Below are 26124 nucleotides of genomic sequence, written 5' to 3'. Positions count from 1 at the left end.
TTTATTTATTTATTTATTTATTTATTTATTTATTTATTTATTTATTTGAGATGGAGTCTCTGTGACCCAGGCTGGAGTGCAGTGGCGTGATCTTGGCTCACTGCAGCCTCCGCCTCCTGGGTTCAAGCGATTCTCCTGCCTCAGCCTCCCAGGTAGCTGGGATTACAGGCACATGCCAAGAAGCCTGGCTAATTTTTGTATTTTTAGTAGAGACAGGGTTTCACCATGTCGGTCAGGCTGGCCTCGAACTCCTGACCTCAGGTGATCCACCTGCCTTGGCCTCCCAAAGTGTTGGGATTACAAGCGTGAGCCACCACGCCTGGCCTATTTTCCATTTATTTTAAATATTTTATAATTTAAAACAATATCCTAACTAGTTCCGACCTCTACCTTCTTTTTCTCCCAGCAGAACAACCTGAGCCAGGTTCTAGGCTCAAAACCTCTTTCGAATACACAAAATATCCTACTATTGCCTCTAGCTTTAATCTTATGCCTCCATTCTGAAAACATGGTTTCCTAATTCATCCGACTTGAGTCCTCTCTTTTCATTGAACCTGAAGTCCTTGGTAACTAAGGAATTGACTGAGTACTGGTCACTGGTATTGATAGATGCAGGAAGCAGGTAAGAGGGAGAATCCCTGGAGAATCTGCAGCCCACCTGCCACTGGAAGAATGGGGTAGAGCCACTGAGAAGTTACTGCCTTGTGCAAGGCAGAGGAGCCTGGGCTCTTCAGCTCGTTTGTGGTGGCCTGGTATTCAATCTGTGAGATGGGAGCCGTTGGCAGGAACCCCTCTCACTTTGCTGAGAGTGTTTTTTCTTTTTTCCTTTTTGCCCAATAAATTCCATTGCCCACCCTTCAATGTGTCTGCATGCTTAAGTTTTCCTGGTTGTGAGATAAGAACCCGGATTTAGCTGAACTAAGGGGCAAAAATTCTGCAACAGTAGTATATATACCGAGTATTTGCCCTGGCCATCCCTGTCCCCTGTGGTGTCCTGCTCCCACACCCACATGGATAGAGGCCATTTTATTTGTTGATAAACTTTCTTAGTGCCTGCCCATTGTCAGACTGGATTTCTGAGTATCTCCTGATTCTCTGATGCTATATTTTGTTAGCTTTTTGGATCATCTCTTATACTTGGTGTTGCATCCTTTGACACCTGGTGCATTCATGAACTGTCTCTGGAACATGGAACTCTGAGCTCCAGACTGAATTTCCACCTAGGTCTCTGCCTAAAACCTGTTCCAATCAAGTAGATGAATGTAATAGAGGGCCTAAGCCAAGATGAAAATTTACAGCTTTCAGCACTTGCTAAGCTTCCTTATTTCCTTCCTAACCTATGTCAGACTGATCAAATTAAGTGCTGGTGATCCAGGCTCTTGAAATAGAAAATTTGTTAGGACACAGCTGTCTTTCATCACCTTTCCTCACTCAGACCTAGAGATAAAGTATTTCTTGGAACTATAACCCTCTGTTTTGGAGACGATAGTGGCCTCCTGAGTCTTTCAAGTGAGCACACAGGAAGTCATGTCCCCAAGCTACTTGCCTTTTAAAATGCAACACCTCTTAGCAATTCTTTTGTCTCAGGTTACCTGAATAGTTCTACTTTGAACAGCTTGGCCCTTCTGCTATCTGAAGATTTTCTCTGGTTCTATGCTAGGTTGGCTTCTTGCTTGTTTCTGGGACCCCTCTATTTATTTCCCTATTAGAGACCACAGCTCATGCTTGATTTAGACTCTTTAGTAACTGGATCGTATTCAACCTAAGCACCCCATTGTTTTCAAGGCTACTGACTCCAAACCAGACCTTCACTGCTATTTTGTCCCCATTCCTCAGGCCAAGCCTCAAGAAACCATATAAAAAGAAAGAATTAAAAGATATTGTGGAACAGCAGAAATGTGCCTGTTGATAACAATTGATAACAATGATTTTGTGACAGACCCTTGGGAGTCAATAAGGCACAGTCACTACCTGCCTTCAAGTGGCACATTGCTCAAGTTGGTTATGAAGAACCAAAGATAATGTGTAAAACAGGAGTAATGTGTATGGCCAGAGTCAGAGACTAGGGAAATGTGTCCCACGTAGGCTTCCTGACAAATGTCTTTTCAAGAATTCTCAAGGAGAGTCAGATCCTTGGGACAGGAGGTGATGCTGCCCCCTCCAGCTGGACTAATGAGTTTTCTAGGGACCAAATGGCAGTAGAAATCCCAGCACTATGGGTCTCTGCATCTTCCCTGTAAGGCAGTGGCCAAAGATCCCAATGGCAGGCAGAGATGAGGTGGCAGGCTCTCAGTATTTGTTTTTTTCATTGTATTCCATTTGTTAAAGTATTGGATTTATTTCCAGTGAAGCGAGAGTCTGAGGTGACATAAACTACATATTCCCAAATGTAAAGTATGAAGAATAGGAGTTGAATTTGGCAGGATGAAGGAGGGACTAATGAAGTACACTTTGGAATTTGAAAGCGTTAGGAGTTGTGATTATGTGTTACGTACACGATGGCCATGATGAGGAGATAAGAATGGTAACATGCAGATTTGTTAAGAGTTATATATAGAGAAATTACCAAGATGTCACTGAGACTAGCAACATTCCTTTAGGGTTGTCCCTGGGTGCCACTGTTGACATATCATTGGAAGGTCTTAACATCCTTGAGAAAGCTTGTCAGTTATTCTTGGTGGCTTAGAATTCTTCAACATATTCTACAGCTGCAAACACAAGTAGGCCCAAGAAGTACCTTGGTTAGAAAATGTAGTTAATGCACATTTTGTGTTCTGAGAAAAGAGTGGATGACATTTAAATAAGCAAGTTAGCTGACAGGAAGAAGAAACGATCAATTAGTTACCTTGGTAGTGGGAAGGGTGGCACTGAATGTCGCAGATACTATCTGAGGTTGATGTTGTGTAAAGTGGTAATAAGAATTTATCAAGTGATATGGGTTGGCTCTGTGTCCTCACCCAAATCTCATCTTGTAGCTCCCATAATTCCCACGTGTTGTAGGAGTGACTCAGTGGGAGATGTTTGAATCATGCGAGCAGGTCTTTCCCATGCTGTTCTCATGACAATAATAAGTCTCACGAGATCTGATGGTTTTAAAAATGGGAGTTGCGGCCAGGCGCGGTGGCTCAAGCCTGTAATCCCAGCACTTTGGGGGACCGAGACGGGTGGATCACGAGGTCAGGAGCTTGAGACCATCCTGGCTAACACGGTGAAACCCCGTCTCTACTAAAAAACACAAAAAACTAGCCGGGCGAGGTGGCGGGCGCCTGTAGTCCCAGCTACTCGGGAGGCTGAGGCAGGAGAATGGCCTAAACCCGGGAGGCGGAGCTTGCAGTGAGCTGAGATCCGGCCACTGTACTCCAGCCTGGGCGAGAGAGCGAGACTCCATCTCAAAAAAAAAAAAAAAAAAAAATGGGAGTTGCCCTGCACAAATTCTCTCTCTTTGCCTGCCGCCATCCATGTAAGATATGACTTGCTCCTCCTTGCCTTCCACCATGATTGTGAGACCTCCCCAGCCATGTGGAACTGTAAATCCATTAAACCTCTTTTTCTTCCCAGTCTTGGGCATGTCATTACCAGCAGTGTGAAAATGGACTAATATACCAAGACAATTGTAAGTAAAGAAAAGCAGATTTATTAGAGAAAGTATGAAAGTATGTTTCAAGGAAGTGATGGGCAGGTAAGCAAGAGAGGAGCTGACTGCAAGGAGACAAAGGCCTGCTGGAGATTTTTTATAGGATGGTGCTTCTGTTGTGTGAAGAGGGCTTTGTGCAGTACTGATAACACTAAGGTTTCAGTGAGCTAATCTGCATTTTTCTATCAGCCAAAGGTCTGGTGATAGCTGGGCACAGGAAGATTGTGAGTTAAATGTGCAAGAGGGCTATGTGTCCTGGACCATGAAGACAGGCAGACTTATAACTTTTCTTTTTGCTTTCCCTTGGTCCTGCAGTCTGATTCCTTTTCCCAAATTAGGACTCCATATTGAAAATATATTATAACTTTAGGGGTTGGCTGATTATTTCTGTCCAGCTAGTAGTCTGGGGGTCGTATCCCAGGACAGGTCCATTTTGACTGACAGGTAGAGAAGAGGTTCTGCCTAAGGCAGGATATAAACAGGGTATCTGAATACTTTCTTTTCTAAACTGAGATATTTTTGAAAAATAAAAGAGGCGCCAACAACAGGCAGCAACTGTGATTGTAACAGTCAAAATAGAATGTAAAATCACCCTAAATAGAAATACAGAAGGGTCCTCAGACCACAGCAATTTTGTTCATAGTTTTGTGGACCAACATTACTATCCAAGTGACTCCTCTGGGGGTTCCCTGGCATAGGTGGAAGTGAGCCACTGGTTCTTGGAACAGCTCTGAAGGTGGTATTATATTACTGAGAGGAAGGGAGCTTAGTGAGGAAATCCATTGTCAAGGTGGCCCAGGGGAACTGAATGTTAGGCAGGGATCACAGAAAACCTTTGCCTTTTCCCAGTAGGTGTTTGTTCTTGTGTATATTTTGTACATCATTGTATTCCACTACTTTCATTTTTTGACCTAGAGTTGTTAGAAGTCATGAGTCAAGGAAAGTAGAACCTTATGTTGGCTGAAATGAATGAACAGAGGGCAGGATTCAAGACAATTTTCTGTAACATGTAAGTCATTTGAAAGACACTTCTGTCTGAGGGCAAGCATTTAAACTTAAAGCAGTTGGAACTTTACATTATTCTGTGCCTTGAGAAGAACATGGCTCTGCAGCCTGAGTCACATGGTATGCAGCTGCAACTTCTGCTCTTTATTTTTCTGTAAATAATTAGTAAGATCAAAAGGTACCAGATATAAGACCCTCTCAGATCACTCCTCCTCACAAAGTAATAAAGTCATCTTCCTTGGAATGTAGCAATCTACAACCAAATTGCTGCAACACACTGTTCTCCTGTGGAAAATGTGATAATCCTGCTAAACTTTCTCTCTCTGAGCCTATATAAGTGAAACCTTTCCACTTTGGAATGCTGACCCCATTCATCTGGAATTGCTGTTCCCAGGTTGTCATCCTCAAGCTTTATGCTCAAATAAACTCTACGCTGAATCATATTTTCTGAATCTCATTAAGGTTGACAGTATGTATGTTATAAACTATATAGTAAACTGCGATATAATATACATGCCTTCAAACTAAAGGCATGAAAGAGGTATTTCACCTCTTGAACTTAAAAAGCACCTTTATGTATTTAAATGGCTGATGAAACTATAAGTTCCACATTTTCCCTTTTCAGAATGTTTTATTAGTACACTGATTTATTAAGTATTAATAAATTTGGCCAGATGCAGTGTCTCACGCCTATAATCCCAGCTCTTTGGGAGGCTTGAGCCCAGGAGTTCAAGGCCAGCCTGGGCAACATAGCAAGACTCTGCTTCTACAAAAAATTTTAAAAAATAGCCAGATACTGTGGCGCACACCTGTAGTCCTAGCTACTCTGGAGGTAAGTGGGGAGGACCACTTGAGCCTAGGAGCTCAAGACTACACTGAGCTATGATCGCTGCACTACAGTTTGGGTGACAGAGACTGTTTCCAATGCAAACACAAAATAATAGTTAAATAATACATGTAAAGCAACGACCAAATAACTGGTCTGCTCCATGATTTTTTCTTGTATTTTCTAGTGTTCTATATAATGTGTGTATTAATTCATAATCATAAAAAACAAAATCCCAAAACTGAACACTGTAGAAAAGAAGGACTTGACATCTCACTTTTACAAGTGAGCCACCAGCTGGGACCATCACTCAGGCAGGAAATATCACTCAGGCAGGAATTCAGCAAGTGGGCCAAAGGGAGACTCAAGTGTTCAAACAGGAAGCAACATGGAATCTGCTCTTGGCTGTCAGAGGCTGCTACTGTAAAGCTCCAAAGCTCCAGGGGAAAGATGAAGCCTGCCTTTGTAGTCAGAAGGTCACCAAGGGTATTAAGCTGAGAGGCTAGCTTTGTGTTATTAGTCTTAGTTTTGTTGAAAGGTAGGACCAAACCGAACTAGCTAATTTTAGTCTGAACTATTCCATTTAGTGCCCCATGTGATCTAGAACAAATCATTCAACCTTGCTGGGTTACAATTCTTTAATGTGCCTATAACCCAAATGTCTTGTTTCTATTACAGTATGTCTAAAAATGAAAGAAATATTTCCATTAACTTACGAAATTACAGTGGAGGAGACACCACCAATTTGCTGGAAATTAGCCCACTAAAATGTCCCTAGGAGACACAAGGGGTTCCCAGACACCCTCTTGGGTGCCCTTGGACACAGGCTGTGTTTCCTGACTTGTCACCCTGCTGCCCTGGCTCCTTTGTACACCACTGGTCTCTCCTCTCCCCACCCTGTGTCTGTGAGGAGCATTAACAGGGGACACCTGTTTTCCCCCCTGCTGCACCATCCCAAGCGTGGGACATGCCTTGACATTCATTTCCCTTAATATAGCACAGATGTGGCTTATAACATTTATCAAGATTTTACTGAGGACTCCCGGCAATACAAATTAAAGAGAACAAAGAATAGTCTGGTAAGACACCCTCCTTCCTCCCTTCCCTTTTTTTGAGTAGTTATTGAGTACCTACTATGTGCCTCAAAACTCCTAAGCAAAAACAGAAGCAGCCCTTGCTCATGGATCCTACAGTTTAGTGGACGAGGAAGACAGACATTAACCAGGTAACCACACAAATACAAATTGTTGTAAGTTGATAAATACGTTGAAGAAAAAGCAGGGAGTCCTAAATAAAGGGGAATTTACTTAGTCTGGGGAGTTAGGACAAGAGTTCCTGAGGAAGTGACAGTAGAGTTGAAAGCTGAAGGATTCTTGGACATTGAGATGTTAACAGGGATGGACAGAGAAAGAATACTGGATCCTGAAGAAACAGCCTGTGAGAGGCAGGCAGGATCTGGTCCTTTTTTGAGGAACTGAAAAGGGGACAGTCTGAAAGGGAGAATGATATGACAGCAAAGGAGAAAAACAGATAATGAGGAAAACCATGAGAAGCCACCGAAGGGTTGTAAGCAGGGGAGTGGCGTGGTCAGACGCAGTAGAAATGGCGGCCCTCTGGAGACAGAGTGCACATACTTCAACCAGCAGGCAAAAAAGACAAATCCTGGAAGCAAAGGAACGGTGCTAGGAGAAGAAATATGGACTCTGTAAATGGGATAAATAGAATGTCTTTTATTTTTTAGAGTATTAAAAAGAATCAGCAACATCCACACAAAATTTGTATAGGAGTATTAAAAGCAGTATTATTCATAATAGCCAAAAAGTAGAAACAACTGAAATATCTGTCAACTGGTAAGCTGGCCAATAAACTGTGCTATATACAGAGAGTGGAATTGTTATTCAGCAATAACAATAAATGAAGTACTGATACATGCTTCATCATGGATGATCCTTTGACACATGCTAAATGAACGAAGTGAGACACAAGAGACCGTGTATTGTATGACTCCATTTATATGAACTGTCCAGGTACACGTGCACAATGTGCAGGTTTGTTACATAGGTATACATGTGCCATGTTGGTTTGCTGCACCCATCAACTTGTCATTTACATGAGGTATTTCTCCTAATGCTATCCCTCCCCCAGCCCCCCAGTCCCCAACAGGCCCCGGTGTGTGATGTTCCCCACCCTGTGTCCATGCATTCTCATTGTTCAACTCCCACCTATGAGTGAGAACACGTGGTGTTTGGTTTTCTGTCCTTGTGATAGTTTGCTTAGAATGCTAGTTTCCAGCTTCAGAATAGGCAAGTCGTTAGAGACATAAAGTTGACTGGCTGCTACTGAGTACGTGAGTTACTTTTAGGGAGGAACAAAACTTCTAAAATTAGATTTTGATGATAGTTGCACAACTGTAAATCTACCAGAAGCACTGAATTGTATGGTAAATGGATTACATCTCAGTAAAACTGTTAAAAAAAAAAAAACACAGGTTAAAAAAGAATCCAGGAACTGGGGACACAGCAGAACTGGATCTCAATCATAATTTTTTTCTCACTTTGTATTAATTGTACTGCAAATAATTGTAGCTAGCACAAGAGACCACAATGACTGTCTTGCTAGGGGAAGTTGGGAGGATTTATTTCGGGCTCTGTTAATACATGTTCGAAGGGGAGAGTTGGGCCCAGAGTTCATCTAAATTAGCAGTACCAAGCAGCTGTTTCAGTTAATCATTATGAGGGCTGTAAACACTCAAAAAGTACTCATTAGCATTTTAAAAGAATGATCCTACCTTGTTAAATAGTACTTTTTCTCTTTTTGGCGTTTTTCCTTTTAAAAAGTAGCCCTATGTATCTTGAAATCTTGCTTTCGTTAAAACTAAGGTGTTAGCTTAACTTTAGGATACTGCCTCAGACCTTTTAAAAAATTTATTTGCTAGCTAGTTCTTAAACTCTGATTAGGAACATATGAATCATTATTTATTTAATGCTACACAGGTTCAAAATAGCTTAAGAGAAATGGAATTCGAAGTTGAGCAGGTGGCAGTGTTTCCGTTTTCACACTCTGAGAAGGCCAAGGTTTCTTAGGGAAGCATTCCTGGTATCCGTATCAACCAGTTCAGAGTTCCTCAGCTGGTGTGCCTGTGTGTCTAATTTCATTTGGGTTGAGCCGCTGACTCTGTTAGGTTTTCATAAAAAATCATTTCATTTCCCTTTCCAGCTTCCGTCCTACTGGTGTGTGCATGTAAAAGTGTAATTCAGGCTTAACCACTTTAGGTGTAGGCTAGTTAAATTGCTTTGTTTTATGTATGAGGAAGCTGAGACTCAGTGGTGATAAGGAACCTTGATTTGGTTGTATCACTAATAACAGAGCTTCGTGTTGGAACTCGTCTCCTGATTCATTTCTTTTGGTGAAACATCCTCTTCATTTCCGAGCTTTCAACCTCTATCTTTTCAAGTCTTACACTAAAGAATAAGTATCTGCATAGAATTTCATTTTCTGCTCTCTTCTTAGAATTGACTTTAAGAATAGACAGAAGAGGTGGTTGTCAGTGTAGCGTAATGGAGGGAAAAAATTAAAGATGGGCCCTTCCTTTTCTGCCATTTGTTTTCCCCCAGGTAACAAAAGAAAAGTCTCCATTTTATTTTTCCTAGTAATTAGGAGCAATCCACGTGTTTCAACAAAGGCAGAAACAGCATCAGGACTCTTACCTAATGAATTTTAGAAATGTTAAGATCATTGGAAATTAAATTTCATGACTGTCTCTCACCTGGCCTATAAATCTAATCTCCTTTGCTTCTGCTTTGGCCTCTTTAAGACCCATTATTTTCAAGGAAGAGACTTCTTTTTTTTTTTTTTTTAAGTAAACTCTGGGTGTCTCTCCCCTGTGAAAAACTCTCTAATACCTTCTATTGCATTTAGAATAAACTTCCAATTCCTTTCTTGGCTAACAAAGCCTTACAGGATCTGGCCCATGCTAGTTTCTGACTCAGCAAAAGCATCTCCATCTTGGACAAGCACCACCATTTTAAGTTCCCCTTAAAAACTGCCTAAATCCAGCCCCAGAAACATCAGCCTAATGGCTAATGTCAGCATGACCATAAACCACAAATGACACCTCTGACGAGAAATATTCCAACCCTGAGATAAACCCTCCTCTGATCAGAAATATGCCTCCCCTCCAACCAGAGACATTAATCCCTCGGCAATAAAACTCTCCTCCACCCAGAAACATTACAAGCCTGCAATATGCTCTCCCTCCCTAAACCACTAAATACCTTTAGTCTGTAAGAGAGAACACTACTGACTCAAATCGGCCAGAAGACCCTCTCAGGTTTATTCTCCAAAATAAACCTGTCTCTGTTAAGCTGCCTTTTCTGTTTCTTTCCTTAACTCTTACAGTTTCCATCTCCAGGCTCAATAAAGTTTACTTTCTCATTTCTTCTTCCCTCAAATGCACTAGAACAGGTCCTTACTTAGGGCCTTTGAATTAGTGTTATCTTTTTCCTGGAATGCTGTACGCTCTGATTTTTGCATGACTGTTATTCAAATTGCTGCTAAAATGTCTCCTCCTTAAAAGGGCAGCCCCTTTACTAGCCACTCAATCACCATCTTGTCACTTATTGTAACTTCTTTGCATACAGCTTAAAACCAACAGATATTTTGTTTTCTTTTCATCCTCAGATAAGTTCCCTAGAATCTACACTACTTATCTTCATCATTATTCAATTGACAGCCTGGAGTAGTGTTTGTTGAATGAAGAAATGAACAAATGAATTGCACCCTTTCTTCCCTGACCCTGTCCTCTCAACAGGGCAAAACTTAACTCATAATGAGCATACACTCAAAAATGTCTTTCTTATTGCCAGGTGTTTCCACTCTTGAGGAACAGATGCCCTTAAGGAGACAGGGCAATTTGACTGGACTGGCCCTTCTGATGTTAGGTGAAAATAATCAGCACAACAGCTTTTCATCTCTCGTTAGGATTCCCAGTGACCAAAGCTGTAGTTTCCGATTTCCATACCATGCAAAGAATATCAGGGTGAGCACTAGGGCCCTGAGAACCCTGGGTGCCACTTCTTGGCTGGGATAGGGCCGGTTGCCCCGTGCGCTGTGAGTGGTCCTCCCTGGAGATGCTGGGAAAAGGGGTGGAGTCATCAGAAAGGATGAGCCTTCCTTGGGCCTGCAGATCTGGTGGGGCTGCCACTTTGGGAAGGGCCCGGGGCTTCGGAAGAAAGCAAAACTAGCCTTGTGGCGAAGAAGGAGCCCAGCTGGCCCCAGGCTGTAAGACTAAGGAGTCGACGGAAAAGAGGCAGAGCCTGAAACCAAATCTGCGGAGCAAGCCAAGGCCTGGGGACTTGCCAAAGGAAAGGGTTAAGCCGTTACCAAGGCAACGGACCAGGAAGCACGCAAGACGTCCGCCGCAGGTTCGTAGGTCGCCCTCGAATTTAAAGCTCCCAAGGCTGAGCGGGTCCCAGCCAATGGAGAGGCCCCCTTTAAATCATGTGATCAGCGGGGCTGCTCCGCTAGCTGCTGCGGAGCACGTGGGAAGGCTTTTTTTCCTGTTCCTTCTTTCCCTTTTTAAACGCCCACTCACTTTTGCGCGGGCTTGGCCGCGGAGTTCTCGCGAGAGGCGCGTTGCCCTCTCGCGAGAGTGAGTGGGAGGCGTGGAAAGTAGGCGGTGTTGCGGGCCGGAGCTGCGGCGGCGGCGGCGGCGGAAGCCGAGGGGTGGGCAGGGCGGGGGCGGGCCGCGGGGCTGGGAGGGGGGAGGGCTGGGGGCCGACGCGGGAGGGGGCCAGCCTGCTCGCCCGGCTCGCTCACGGGTTGTTGCGGCCGGTGACATGTCCGTGAGCTGCGGAGGCTGCGGCCCCCAGGTGAGCCGGGCGCCGACGCGTTCGCCGCGGAGGCTGCGGTTAGATGGGGTGGCGGCGGGTATGCGGCCGGCCTGGATGGAGCGGCCCGGCTCCGGCGCCCCAGCCCCTCCGCCTGCCCGTGGTCCCTCTTCTCACTTCGGGGCCGCCCGAGAGCTGCGCCTTCGCATGGCGGAGGGAGGAGGGCGGGAGGAGCGCGGCCGAGGGAGGAAACCCAAGGTACCGGGCCCAGAGTAGAGGGAGGTGCTCGGTCTCGAGACGGGTCTTCCTGGGGTCCCGAGTGTGGCGGTGGAGCTGCCGCCCCTTTTAATGACAGGCTGTTTGAATCCACGGGTTGGTCTTTAGAGATGGTCCCCCGGGTCCGTGGTGTGCGCACAGGAACATTTACAGCAGAAGGAGGACGTTGCACTTTGTCCGCGAACAGCATCCTTCACTGTCAGAACCCTGGAGCCCTGGAAGCAGGCGCTGCTCAGATCTTATGACAGAACGGAAGGCGTCAAGCGGCTCTTCGTAGTATTAATATTTGGATTTGCTGTCAAATACCCTCCTAGGCTGTTAATGGCTTAAGGCTGGCCGCAAAGTACTCCGAATGGATTGAGTGTACTGCTATTAATCCGGGCATCTAAGCTGCTTTATAAAAAATATGTAGATGTAACCGAAGTATTAAAAAAAAAAAAGTAAATGACAATGACAGTAAAAGCTAACATTTTTTCTCTTCCCCATATTACCAGCTTTCATTTTTTTCTCTGCTTTCGCTGTCTTCTAAAACCATATAAAGTTGGTTGTGATTTAGCTTTAGATGTTAAGGAGTTTCATGGTGAGAAAGACTGCTGAGACACATATCTAATAGCTTTAGTACAAACTGGAGTTAATTCCTGTTCTCTTTTCAGCTTTTCAATCGCTTGCAAAATGCTCGTTTTGCTTAGCTGCTTCCCACTGTTTTAGAAATGTCATGTTGATTGTGATTTCGTTATGTCTGGAAGTACTCAAAATATGGAGTGCTAAGAAAAAATGGGGTATCAGTAATGCAAAGATAATTTTTTTAACGTCATGATTTTAGGATGGCAGCTCAGTGCCTGACATGATTGGTGTCAGTTAAAATAGTGCAACTGAATGATTTTTTTTAAACGTTTACTTTTTCAAATGGTACCCTGATTATTCGTTTTTTTGTTGTTGTTGTTCCTCCTGACAAAACTGACCCGGGGTGAACAGTGAATGTCACTATTAGTTGTAGCTGTAACAGTAATTTATGAAAGGTCAAAGAATGTAAGGGAATCAGGGAAGAAGTGGGTTCCCAAGCTGAGCTAGTGACTAGTGTATGTACCCACATAACTACGCTATCGACGAGATTGATATGGGTCTAGCAGTGGACTCGTAGGCCAGTGATATTTTGCAGTTGTTAAGGATATGGGAGGTTGCCTAAGACATGGAACCATAGTGAGAAAGTCTTTAGCCTTCTCTAGCCCCCTGAACTCCAGGGATAAGTCTAGAAGCTGAAGAAGTCCTCTTTTGCCTTTAGAGGCTGGAAAAAATATGGTACTTTTAATTTTTTTATTTTTTAATTTTAGGAACTTTCTGGAAAAGGAACTCAAACCAATTTGGACAATATATTAAAGGCCATTTTAAGAGAAATTGTCAGTTATAAATAGGTAGAGGAATTCTCTCTATACTTGACAAAAATGTAACTTAGAAAATCTCTCTTTGTGAATGGGCAGAGGAGACCAGTGTTGATTAGAAAAAATTCCTTCTTACTCCATCTTAGCAAACTAATTTTCAGAAATAGAAAAATAAATTTTTTGGCTGGTCTTCATAACCTTTTGGCAAGGGTTTCAAACTTGTAGGGTGTGTGGTGTTTGGTTTTTCAAAAGTAATTGAAGTAACTTTGGATAGGGTAACTGATTTTTTTTTTCTATCTTGTCTGCATTTTATTAATCAACTACCTGGAAGGATTGAAGGGTGAGAACTGGTCAAGAGAAGATCTAAGTTAAGCCTGGGTGTGAGTTAAGGGTCAATAAGCTGGTAATATGGGTAAGAGAAAGAAAAATGCTTTATCAGTTTAAAAACAGACTGGAAAGATTCAAATGTCTTGATTCTCCCAGTCATCCTTACATATAAAAGTTTACTTAAAAAATACTTCTGGGCCAGGCCTGGTGCCTTAACGCTTGTAATCTCAGGACTTTATTTAGGAGGCTGAGGCGGGTGGATCACTTGAGACCAGGAGTTCAAGACCAGCCTGGCCAACATGGAGAAACCCTGTCTTTGCTAAAAAATACAAAAATTAGTCACGTGTGATGGCACACGCCTGTAATCCCAGCTACTCGAGAGGATGAGGCACAAGAATCACTTGAGCCTGGGAGATGGAGATTGCAGTGAGCCAAGATCTTGCCACTGCACTCCACCCTGGGCAACTGAGCAAGACTCTGCCTCAAAAAACAAACAACAAAAAACTGCTGGAGTAAAGGCATTTGAAATTTGTAGATTAAAGACTGGACATGGTAAGAGGAGAAAAGTTATCATTTTTAGAATAGTCTAAGAATGTTTTTTGGGAGAGAGAATAAATGGGGTAGAGGCCTGGAACAGAGAGGATGTTACTTGAGTGAAAATGAGATATATTGTAAAGAGTTTGGGTTTGGGAGTCATGTCTGTTAATTAAATGAGCCTCATTTTCTTCATACTCACCTCAAAAAGTTAGAGCGAAGCACATAGTAGTTACTTAGTGTTTTTTTGTTTTTTGTTTTTTGTTTTTTTTTTACCTCCTATAATGGTTTGAGGATTCTTTTATTGCAAGGAACAAAAAGCCAATTTAATTAGCCTACTTTAAAAAAAGCATTTGTTATACAGTGCTGCTGAAATCCACTGCATGATTCCAATCCAGCGTTCTGGGAATCAGGAAGTCTTCAGGCAGTCATTCTTCCAGTTTTTCTCTGGAAGCACATGGTGTTACGTCTCTGCTACTCACCGCAGATCTGTTCCAGTTTCTTTCAGATTGGCCTTCTCTTTAAAGCTCTTGGTTTCCACTTCCCCAAAACTTTGGTTTGCATGAGACTTTGGTTTGCCATGATGCCAACACCAGACTCACTCACTGTGCAACCTGGTTCTCAACAAACATCTCCAAGTCTCAGGTCTGTTTCTAGAGAGAAAATCCAATTGGTCAGGTTTCTGCTTCTAGTGCAGTTGGCTGGGGAGTGGGGAAAGATGAGCATGGGAGAAAATGGATGAGGAAGAGACTTAGATTTGTCTCACAGTTCGTAGGGCTGCACGTTTGAAACTGGCCATGCCAGCATCTTTAACAAAAGGAGAGAGGACAGAGAGGAAGCCATGGATACCTCAGGTGTGCTTTAACATCCTGCAATTTGAGTTCTTCCTCTAGCACTGCATTGAACTTGCTCTCAGCTTGGTAATGTTCTAACCAGATCTAATCAGTAGTCTCTTTACAGGACAGATTCTCCTAGGTGTGGGAGTTCATGCAAATTACTTAAATGCTTGATGACTCAGTTTCTCTATGTGTAGAATGGGCATGATAGCACCTTCTGTGGTGAGAATTATGAATTCATGTATGTAAAGCAATTAAACAGTGTCTGGCATATGGCAGGCACAGTGCAAGGGTACAGTATTAGTATTGGGCGAGAGCATACCGTGTGGCAGGTACTGTGATAGGGGCTTCTGGTCATGTTCAGAGAGGAAAGAATTTCTGCCCTCAAGAGGTTTGAAAGTCTGATGCTGACCACTCATGCTTAAAACCATTTCTTGACTTCAGTGACACTAAATTCTTCTAATTGTCTACCTTACCTACCTTTCTGACTGCCATTTATTTGTGGTTCATTTTATCCCTCTCTGGAACCCTTTATCATGGTTGTCTCCATAGATGCTCTCTTGAATTTCTGTTATTTCCCAGTCTCTGAGATCAGCTTTCAAGTTCTCTACATGTGGGTTATTCTTAGAGTAACATCTCCAGCTCTGACTCCAAGTAAATCTCTTAATTTTTGGTTGTTTTTTGGGTAGTATTATTTATATAACTTATATGTTTTGAGACATGGTCTTGCTCTGTCACTTACATAATTTATATATTTTGAGACATAGTCTTGCTCTGTCACCCAGGCTAGAGTACAGTGGCACAGTCTTGACTCAGTGCACCTGCCCCTCCCAGGGCTCAAGCGATTCTCCCATCTCAGCTGCCTGAGTAGCTGGAACCACAGGTGTGTGCCACCACACCTGGCTAAGTTTTATATCTTTTGTAGAGAGGGAGTTTCACCATGTTGGCCAGGCTAGTCTCAAACTCCTGGGCTCAAGCCGTCCACCCCTCTTGGCCTCCCAGTGTGCTAGGATTACGGGTGTGAGCCCACTGTACCCAGCCTCTTGGTTATTATTATGTTGATATAAAATACCGTCTTCCAATTACCTTCTAATTTGCAAAGCCTTCTAATTTACCTTCTAATTTGCAAAGAAAAAAATTTTCTTTCAGTTCCCCAGGCTTGAAACCTTGAAGTTATTTTTCACATTCTTTTTTTATGCTGTAATACACGCTGTTAATAGGTTCTGTGTAGGCCTTTGGGTGCTTCCTATGACTGGCCCATCTGCAAAGTAGAACTGTTCACTTATTTCATCTACTGGCAGCTTAGGATAGATCCTTATATTTGTAAGAGCTACTTAAATGCCTTTTCAGCAATATACTCTTAGAGTCATGGTGTCATAGATGTCGCTGATAAAAAGAAATGTGTCCCTGGGTTAAAATTCTGAACATATTTTCTGTTAGAAATAATCTTGTGGATAGGGCTGCATACAAGATTAAGAACGTTACTTCATTTTCTAGGGAGCATATTCATGTTGAAAGCACAATCTCAAGATTTTAGTTTTTTGTCGTTGCATTTTTTTTGTAGGTATTCAGTTACATAGCATTTTAATTATAGCATATCATCCTTATAATATTGTTTTAGTATACATACAAAGTTTTATTATAAATCAGTTGTTGAAAATATTTTTAAAAGTCAAATGTATTACAACTGCACACTCAATAGTGAAACTAAGATAATCAATTGCGGACATATATCCTCTACAGTGATTTCTTAGAACTATTCATATCTAGGTCTAATGAGTTTTTTGTTATGAAAATGTCAACTGTTTTATCCTCCTGCATTCATCTGATTATTCTAATTAACTTCTAACAATGGACCATTGCATGTTGTTTTTAAAAGTCGTGTTTATTGTTGCTGAATAGGTAGTTTTGAAGTCAATAGCCATTCACACCTAGTACTTTGTCAACTAGACCCATGTTATTCCTTTCAATACCAATGGCTAGTTGGGCTCAAACGTACCTTAGAAGTAGATCTCAATCTGGAATGCAGTTGAAAAATCCGTAATTTTTCTCTATGACTGTTTGAGAAAACAAAAGTGACAGAACAAATATCCTTGGATTAATTTTGCAAAAAGTCGTTAGGTAAGTGACCCTAACTATTTTCTATTTGGTGATGTTGCTTTTGCCACCAAATGCCTATTTGCATTCATGTCATTGATGAAATTTCTCTTCACCTTACAGCTTGTTCACTTCAGTAAATGTATGGTTGCTTATTATGAGTAAGGCCTTTGGGGAATGCAGAGATGAGTAAGGCATGGCGATGGAATGAAATTCACTGTCGTATCCCAATCACTGTTACTTAAACGCTGCATGTGTTGAATGTTGTTAGTACTTATAGTCCAATGCAGGGCATAGACATGTAGACATTTAACTGTTACATAAAGCACTGTAGTCTAAAGTGCTAAAATAGAGCAAGTGGTGATTTTGCCCCCCAAGGAAATGCTTGGTAATATTTGGAGCCAGTTTTGTTACTGCAAGTGAGTGAGTGCTACTGGTATCTAGTGGGTAGAGGCCAGCGACCTACCACGCATACACAGCCTTCTACAACAAAAACTTATCTGACCCAAAATGTTGATGATGCTGAGGTTGAGAAACCCTGTAGCAGTAAGAACAACATGTATGTTGTGAATGCAGGAATGAAGTTGATTGAGGATTAAAAAGGAAAAAGGCAGAAACTATAAAGAAGCAAATAATAGATATTAAGACATACTAAAATCACTTTATACGATTGACTGTTGTTTTGAAAAACAAAATAGTATCTGATAGCTGTAGTATTTTTAGATTTTGTAAGTCTAATAACAGGTCTGTGCCCAAGAAAGGAACTTAGCTTCCTTATTTGCAAAGAGGGGGATAACATCCCATTTATTCTGCTGTTCACCTGTCAGGTATTGTTCTGTTTTATTTTTCTAGTGTATGCGTTAGGGTTTACAAGATAACTTATTACAGTTTTTCTTCAAATAATATCACTTCATGTTTAATGTTAGAAATCTGACAGTGTTTTTTCATCTCCAGCTCCCCTGCCACATTTTTTATCCTATTTTGTCATACATTTTATCAATGTCTGTTTTAAACCCTCTAATTCATTGTTTCTATTTTTAGTTTAAGCAGTTATATTTTAACTGTTTAAAAGGGATTGAAAAATGAAGAATGACTTATATTAACCTTATATTTACCATTTCAGATGTTCTTTATTCCTTTGTGTAAGATTCAGATTTCCATCTGGTATTATTTTTCTTTGCCTGAAGAATTTCTTTCCACAGTTACTCCAGTGGTGGTCAACTGGTGGTGAATTTTCACGGCCCTTATTCATCTGAATAAATTTATTTTGCCTTAATTTTTGAAATATATTTTCGTTGAGTGTATCTGGGTTGATGCTTTTGTTTTTTTCCTTCTTAGTACTTTGAAGATAGTGCTCCATTGTCTTGTTTTCTGGTTCATATAAATGTGAAGTCTGTTGTCCTTGGTTCCTCTGTATATAATGTGTACTTTTTCTCTGGTCAATTAATAGTTTTTCTTTATCACTGGTTTTCAGCCATTTGGTTATGATTTGCCTTGGTTTTCTTTATGTTTATTCTTAGGGTTTGTTGAACTTCCTTGGTACTGTCAGTTTATGGTTTTCATCAAATTTGGGAACTTCTCTGCTAATTTGCCTTCAAATATTTTTTTTCTGCATCTGCGTCCCCAACTCGCGCTCTTGCTCGCTCTGTCTGTTCGTGGAACTCCAGTTGTTCACCTTTTATGGTGCTTAAAAAGTCACGCTCTAGGTTTGTTTTTAAGTTTCCTGTCTCCATGTTTCATTTTGGATAGTTTCTATTACATTGTCTACAAGTTCACTGAGCTTTTCTTCTTTAATCTGTTAATTGTATCCAGTATGGTTTTCCTTTCAGTATGGTATATTTAATTTTCGTCTCTAAAAGTTCAATTTTGGTGTCTTTTGTATCTTCTCCTTCTCTCCTTATCATGATGATGTTTTCCTCTCACTTCTTGAGTATATGGAACATCTTTGTACTATAGTTTTACAGTCCTTTTCTCTTCCTGCCATCATCGCTGTCATTTCTAGGTCTTCATTTATTGACTTTTTTTTCTCCTGGTTATGGTTCATATTTTTCTCTTCCTTTGCATGCTTGCTAATTTTTATGTATACCAGCCATTGAGTTTATACTGTTGCTTGCTTGATTTATTATATTACTTAAGTGTGTTGGATTTAGTTGGGGTGCACAGTTATTTGGAATCTGTTGGATTGTTGCAAGGCTTGCTTTTAGAATTTATTAGTGTGGGTCCAGAATAGTTTTTAATGTAGTGTTGAATTATTACCTCTACTAAGGCTACCTCTGCTAAGGCTACTACTTCTTCTGAGGGTCTATCATTGCCTGATATATTACAAGGTTTTTCTATTCTGGTGGAATATATTATGGTTTCTCTCTAGGGCTCTCACTTACTTTCAGCTCTCCCTCCAGCATAATACCCTGTAAATTCTAGCCACCTTGGTCTCCCCAAACTGATCTCTGTTTAAAACTCAGCAAAACCACCGAACTGCTTGGCTTTCCTGTCCCTGTATGGTGACCGGGAAGTAGCTGGCAGCCAGTGTTTCCCTTCTCTCAGGGATCACAGTCCTGTGTTGCCTGTTGTCTGATGTTGAAAACCAATGTTTCATATATATTCTATCCTGTTTTCTTGTAGTTATATTCAACAGAATGTTAATTTTTAACACTTGGCCATTTGGCATTTGGTCAAAATGTGTATTTGGAGTACTTACTCAAAATATGATCTCAGATACTATAAAGTAGGAATTACTGGAAACACAAATGTGTTTTCACAAACTCATTAAATGTAGACATATTCATTTTAATATTTAAAGGCATACTTTGCTCTTTATTCTGTTTTATGTTTTTCGGCCTACATCATGCTTTGAACTTTGTTCTTTAAATATGTTACTTTTTATTTATTAGTTCAGCAGATGTTTGAATGCCTACTATGTAAAAATACAAATACATAAAACACTTTTGTCCTCAGGGAACTTGCAACAGGAGGGAAGTATGCAATCAGAGGCATCAGAGGATTAAACTGTAAACCACTTAGGCAGCACTAAGGAGATGGCTACTATTTGGGCAAGGAGGGATAAAGGAGAGATATGAGCCAAGCCTATTTTAGGGAGGGAAGTTCTTGAACTGATGCATGAGTAGTAAGTAGTAGTTCAGCTGATGGGGGAGAGAGGCTAGATTTGAGAGAAGTTTAGGAGAATGACAGGTCAGGATTTGACAATTTACTAGATGCAGTAGTCTGTAAGAATAGAGGGGAAGACCAGTTTCCAGCTTGGCCTACTGGTTGGGTTTGGTTTAATGGCTCTTACTGACATAGAGAATACAGGAGGAGATCGTTTAGGGAGAAAGTGTTATTTACCTTTTGAACATAGAAATTTTGGAGTAACTGGGATATTTAGTTGGAATTATCTAATAGGAAATTAGATATACAGAACTGAAGAATAAATTAGGGGGTTATTTGCACAGTTAAAACCAGAGGTGAGGATAGAATGTCCTTGAAAAACTAAATAAAATAAGACAAGAAGATATGGATGAAGACTAGGAAATACTAGTATTTGAGTAACAAGTTATAAAATAATTTAGGAAAGGAAATTTATGTAGAAAGAGACAAGTTTTTCTCAACCAGAAATTACATGTGGCACTTGTTAAAATTACAGATTCCTGTGTTCCATGTAGACCTATTTGGATCTTCCGGTGGGGGAGTTGTGTGTGTTAGAAATAAGCTGATGTGTATATGTACTGAGGTTTGAGAACTAGTGCAGTAGGAGGAGAGTCAAGATATGGCAATATTGTTGATAGGCATTTCACAGACTCTGGCGTGGTTAACTCTCCTGATACAAAAAAGGTCAAGTAATAGGTGATGTCAACTTGAACATTTCTTGGGTCAGAGGAGATAAGGAAAGACTTGGAGAATATATATTTTTTAATTATAAAAGAATTTATGTTCATTCAGAGACGTATAAAACTCAATATACATAGACACAAAATGAAATACCCACGATTGTATCTACCCAGATAAAACCAATGTCTGTACCCGTCTGGTGTATGTCTTCTTTTATATTACACATATAGATACACACATGTAGTTACGCAGATTTTTCACAAAATGGGATAATGCTAATATGATGGAACCTGTCTTGTTTTACTTAATGATCTGTCTTCTCATACTTTAGATAGATGACATTTTATAAAATTTAAGTCCCACTTGTCATGGGTGACCACTGGCATCAGTTTAGTGTACCTCCTTCAAGTCATTTCCTATGGATGCACAGATACATATGTGTGTCAGAGTTGTGTCTGTATATAATTTTTTCTTTCCTTTTTCTTTCTTTCTTTTTTTTTTTTTTTTTGAGACAGAGTCTTGCTCTGTGGCCCAGGCTGGAGTGCAGTGGCACAATCTTGGCTCACTGCAGCCTTCGCCTCCTGGGTTTAAGCAATTCTTGTGCCTCAGCCTCCCGAGTGGCAGGGATTATAGGCACACACCACCACACCCAGCTAATTTTTGTATTTTTAGTAGAGTTGGGGTTTTGCCATGTTGCCCAGGCTGGTCTGGAACTCCCGGCCTCAAGTGATCTTCCTGCCTTGGCCTCCCAAAGTGCTGGGAGCCACTGTGCTAGGCCAGCTTTTTTTTTTTTTTTTTTAATTACAAGTGAGAGCATACTATTTACACCATTCTGTAACTCGCTCTTTCACACCAGTATGGCTCACTCTAACTCATTATTTCCAATAGCTGAGTAATAGTCATGTGAATTTATTTGAGTTGATGAACTTCTAGGTTATTTTCAGTTTTTTCATTTTATTTCAGTGAGTAGTCTTTCACATATCTTAGTGAATTTCGTGCAAGTATATGTGTAGGATAAATTTTAAGAAGTGAAATAGCAGGACCAAAGGATAGTTGTATTTATTTAAAGTGCCCTATATCTGTGTTCTCTGTACTCTTTATAATTGTTTCTCTAATTGCTTTCATTTGTTTACTCTTGCATTCTGTGATTTTTCTTAAAATCTTGGTTTTCCATTGTTTTTAGCAATGTCTATTCTGCTTTTCTGTTATTTCTAAGGGAATTTCATTAGTTTAGTGGTAGTTTTCTGTGTGTTTCCTGAGCTATAGTGTCTCACTTTGTAGTTGTTTGCCTTGTCTGCCTGTTTCTTGTCTCTCATCTGCTTTTTTCCAAGCCATGTAGGTTCAGTTTAATTTCTTTCACTATAAATAACACATTTAGTTATTCTTTGCTTAGGACTCTTGTTTCTTTATCCAGAATAGGGCACAAAGCAGTAAAGCATTAAATGAAAAGTTTAACATAATACAAATGTATTTTAGGGGAAAATACTGTATTTTTGTTTTTCGTGTGAAATCTGTCAAAAACGATATGCTCTCTAATTATACAAGATGCTGAAGAAATTCTGCTGTAGCTGTTATCCTTTCTTCCCCCATCAATCTTAGCATCATTTCCAAAGATGATTTTTTTCTTTGCTTTACAAAAACATGTCATATCATCTCATATTGGATTCACTTTTATGTTGCACAGATATTCTCTAATAGATTTGTTTCTTCCTGAGACAATATTTTACTTATGTTTCAGTGAAAAAGTGGTGGAGTAGGGCAGTAAGTTGTTTTTCTTCCATGAGTGAAGCAGAGTGTAAATAGAGAATTGAACTGTTTCTCTTTCATTAATTTCAGACAATGATTTGAATTCTGAGATAATGTGAGTTGCAGGGGCATGATTATATTTCTCTGGATTTTTTCTTTTTGTGTATATTATGTGTTGTTTGTATTTCAGTGTTCCTTCACAGATCCCATACTGAACTCCGTTTGCTTTATTATTCAGTCTTGACTAAGGGTGTTTTACCTGAATCTGCCATGCAGGAAAATTGTGGGTAAAGTGAACTGGGGTAGCCAGCTCTGTTAAATCCCGGGTGTTGTTTCAGAGCGCTCCCCCCTCTCCCTGCCCCACTTTGAAACTGCTTCTTCTACCTTAGGTGCTTGTTGCACCTGAGGGTGAGCAGCTCATTTAGATAGTTGATCCCATTTATTTGATGGTGAAGTCTCCTGGGAGTTAATGTTTATCTTTGTTCAGTTGACTTTAGTCAGCAGCTGCCAAGGTAATTGTTGTTTCCTGTCTCTTTTCCCTACTTCCCTTTCAGGCAAGGTTAGGAGCAGACTCAGAGAAAGTGATGTAAGGCGTGCCATTCCTTTGTCCTGCAGAATTGTTTTTAATGGCTGCCATGGCGTCATTGTGGGAATGAACTTAAGATCATTTAATTACTCTTTTGTTTCTGGCATCTAGATTGCTTCTTATTTCTATTGTGAGTTGTAATGAACCAGACTATAAAACCTTTATGCACTGTAGAGGAGTGGTGAGGAGCCCCAGTGCCAGAGTTAGAAAATTTGAACTTGAATCCCACCTCTGCCATTTATTTACTGTGTGGGCCTGGGCAAATTGATAAGCTTCCTCTTGCCTCAGTGTTTCTCATTGTCAAACTGGGGTCCTATTCTGTAGTCTTAAGGAGGACATGAGATGTTTACATAAACCTCCTAGCAAAACAGAGCACTTGGTTCCTTATGAGCCCTTGTTAATAAGCTGGATGCTCTAGGATCATTATTTGCTTTGATGCATTCCCAAAAGCAGAAATGCTGAGTCCAAGAAGTATTTCCAGGGTTTTGACACGCATTACAAAACCTCCCTGCAGGTGCCACTTTACTTAGGAGCCGACTTTGACAGTCTCTGGTTTCTTGGAACCCTTATGCTGGCTTTTATGTTTTATGTTACATTTGAGAAAAGCCCATTTGCCTCTGAGGTTTTCTGGCAGTTGAGGAGAACACTGTAGAGAAGAAAGGAGAGTGAGGTGGACTGGGACAAATAAAAGCATTATCTTTTTGCTTTGGCTACTATACATTTTTATACTTAAGACTTGTTTTGATAATTTTTGGTCCACTTGATCATTTTGGTCCATAGGTAAATATTTAAGTCTTCTTTTGCCTGTGTTTTGTAGTTTTCAAAGTACCTCCCATAAATTATTTTTCATTTGGTTCTCACAGTAAACTTGTCTGGTAAATATGGTATCATATACATTGAGGAAAACGTTCCAGAGACATTGCAGTTTACCCGGAGGAAACAACGCTAATAAGAGGCAGCACAGGAACACGCATGATCCTATTCTGGATTCTGGGGTATCACCCTTTCTTTACCTTGTGCTGATGGGAACGCCTTGTGTTAGGCTGAACCTTTCTTATGATGCTGCTTCACTTTCAGTAATCAGATTTTATTGTTACAGAGACCACTAGGGCTTAATCTTAGTTCATAGTAGAATACCATTGTATTTCTTTGTCTAAAAATTAAAATGTAGAAATCTCTAAAGTGTGAGTGTTTGTGCACTCATGCTATACTATAGTCTTATCTGCATAGCAAAAGAATATGCAATTTGAACTTGACTAAAATTTAGTTTTTTAAAAGTTCTGCTGGTGAGGGCTACATTGAAGTTTGTTTTTACATATAAATCTCCTCATAGTATAAATTTATGTTAACCAAATGTCTTGGAAACCTCAGCTAAGCAATTCATTTTTTTGTTTTTTATTTTTTTCAGAAACTGGGTCTTACTATATTGCCTAGACTGGCCTTGAATTTCTGGGCTCAAGCAGTCCTCCCACATCAGCCTCATCAGCCTCTCGAGTAGCTGAGACTACAGGCATGCGCCACTGTGCCCGGCTTCAACTGGGCAATTCTTGATAAGACCAGATTGATTTTCTGAAAATACTTGAAACTAAGAATTTCTTAAATCTTTATTTATTTGATTTTTTAAAAAAAGTATTTAGTTCTCCACTTCTACTCTTTACTTTGAAGGATTTGAATGCAGGAGGGCCATATCTATCATGTTTCTCTTGTATCCGTAGCATCTAGCACAAGTAGATTTTAAATGAATGGACAAGATACTGTGGTCAAATCGAGTGGTTAATGCCTGGAGTGGATTTAAGTCCTCAAAGATATTAAAGCGTCTTTAAAAAGTTGAGACTTCATTTTGAGTGTTTCATGTGGCAGGTGTGTGTGTGTCAAGTACTATTAATCATTTGACTTGGATGTCTGAAATTTTGTCAGTGGTATGCTCTTAAGCTTCCTATATAAAGAATTTGTTTATCTAATTTGATATGTGCAGATTTCTCATTTGTGTATTATCAAACCTTTCTGCTCAAGAAATAAGAATGTCAAGAGCATTCACTGTTGCCATAGAGATAAGAGTGACTTTTGGGAGGCAGGGAAGTTTTAATTCTTTTCGTAATATTCTCTACTTAAGCTTTTATTTTTAAAATGTTTTTTAAAAAACTTGTTTTTCAAATCTTTCTCTTTGATGCTTTGCAATAAAAAAGGGCAGTGAGATTGAATAGATAAGGGTGTAGACTATTTTATAATTTTGAACCAAAATATAAGATTTTTAAAATAATTTTCTATCTCATTAAGATACCAATATTCATATATTTTTCAAATATTCTTGCTGGATTACAAGTAAATTGGGGGGCTCAGATTATTTTTGTTTTCATTTTTATTTTTCTCTTAATGACTGAGTTAAAAGAAATTAATTTAGCACAAAATACTTGCCTGAATTGTTAAGATCAATAAATAAGTTGTTTTAATATGTTTTCTTTAGGTGTTTTGTGGATTAACTCTTCATTGATTATACACAACAAAAAATAGTTATGGCGACTTTCAGAAACAATCACATGAAGACTAAAGCATCTATCAGAAAAGTAAGTTTGCTCTGTTAGGTTTCTTTTAGTGAAAGTTTTAATTAAAATGTTGATTTTTTTTTATGTCCTACAGCTATGATGTTTTTTTTAAATGGATCTTATTATTTGAATTAGTAACTTTCAACTACTGCAAAGATTGGCATGTATGAAAATAGCGATACAAAATCATGATTACAGTGATTTTATTTCCTAAAGATCACAGTGCTTTCTCCCCATTTTTTCTCTACACACAGATATCCATCTGCTTTTTTGCAATATAGGCTGTCAGGTGTAAGCTTTCTTATATACCTTTAGCTTTACCATTCATTCATTCATTCATTCAGCAAATATACACTTGAGTTCTTTTATGCCAGACCATATGTTAGATGTTGGGTAATCAGTAGCAAGCAAACAAAATATGATTCTTAATCCTTTCTTCTTTCTAGTCTAAGGAGGAACCCCCTTGCTTCCTCTCTTAAAACAATTTGGTTAACCTTCCATTTCTTGACATTTTTGTCTTTGCTAAAACTTTGGAGGCACTACCCATAAACAAAGAAGAATGGAGCCTGGAGGATAATTAACAGTCTTTGTTATTTCTTTTTCTGGACTTCATCTTCTGCATTATATGACACTATTGACCAATCCTTACACATTAAGACAATATTTGACTTTCATTATAGTA

At 40.0% G+C, this 26124-nt stretch overlaps 1 protein-coding gene and 1 pseudogene across 3 annotated transcripts in view; one reads left to right on the top strand and one right to left on the bottom strand.

Annotated features, from left to right (window-relative positions):
- LOC116418588 overlaps positions 1–11759 on the bottom strand; it is a 26587-nt pseudogene extending 14828 nt beyond the window's left edge.
- The window catches only part of AKAP11 (A-kinase anchoring protein 11), a 51371-nt gene continuing 36459 nt past the window's right edge, over positions 11213–26124 (top strand). For 2 of the 3 annotated variants that reach the window (XM_023208914.1, XM_023208916.1), the window contains exons 1-2: positions 11213–11335; positions 25364–25463. In XM_023208914.1, coding sequence (XP_023064682.1) covers positions 25413–25463 — 51 coding nt within the window. In that variant the 5' untranslated portion in view covers positions 11213–11335; positions 25364–25412. Of the gene's footprint in view, positions 11336–14354; positions 14455–25363; positions 25464–26124 lie in introns of those variants that run through there. The other variant, XM_023208915.1, reaches the window with a different exon arrangement.

This window comes from Piliocolobus tephrosceles, chromosome X, assembly GCF_002776525.5.
Source record: "Piliocolobus tephrosceles isolate RC106 chromosome X, ASM277652v3, whole genome shotgun sequence".
Lineage (NCBI taxonomy): Eukaryota > Metazoa > Chordata > Mammalia > Primates > Cercopithecidae > Piliocolobus > Piliocolobus tephrosceles.
The sequence above is the reverse complement of the archived record's forward strand: the minus strand, read 5'-3'. Positions and strand labels throughout refer to the sequence as shown.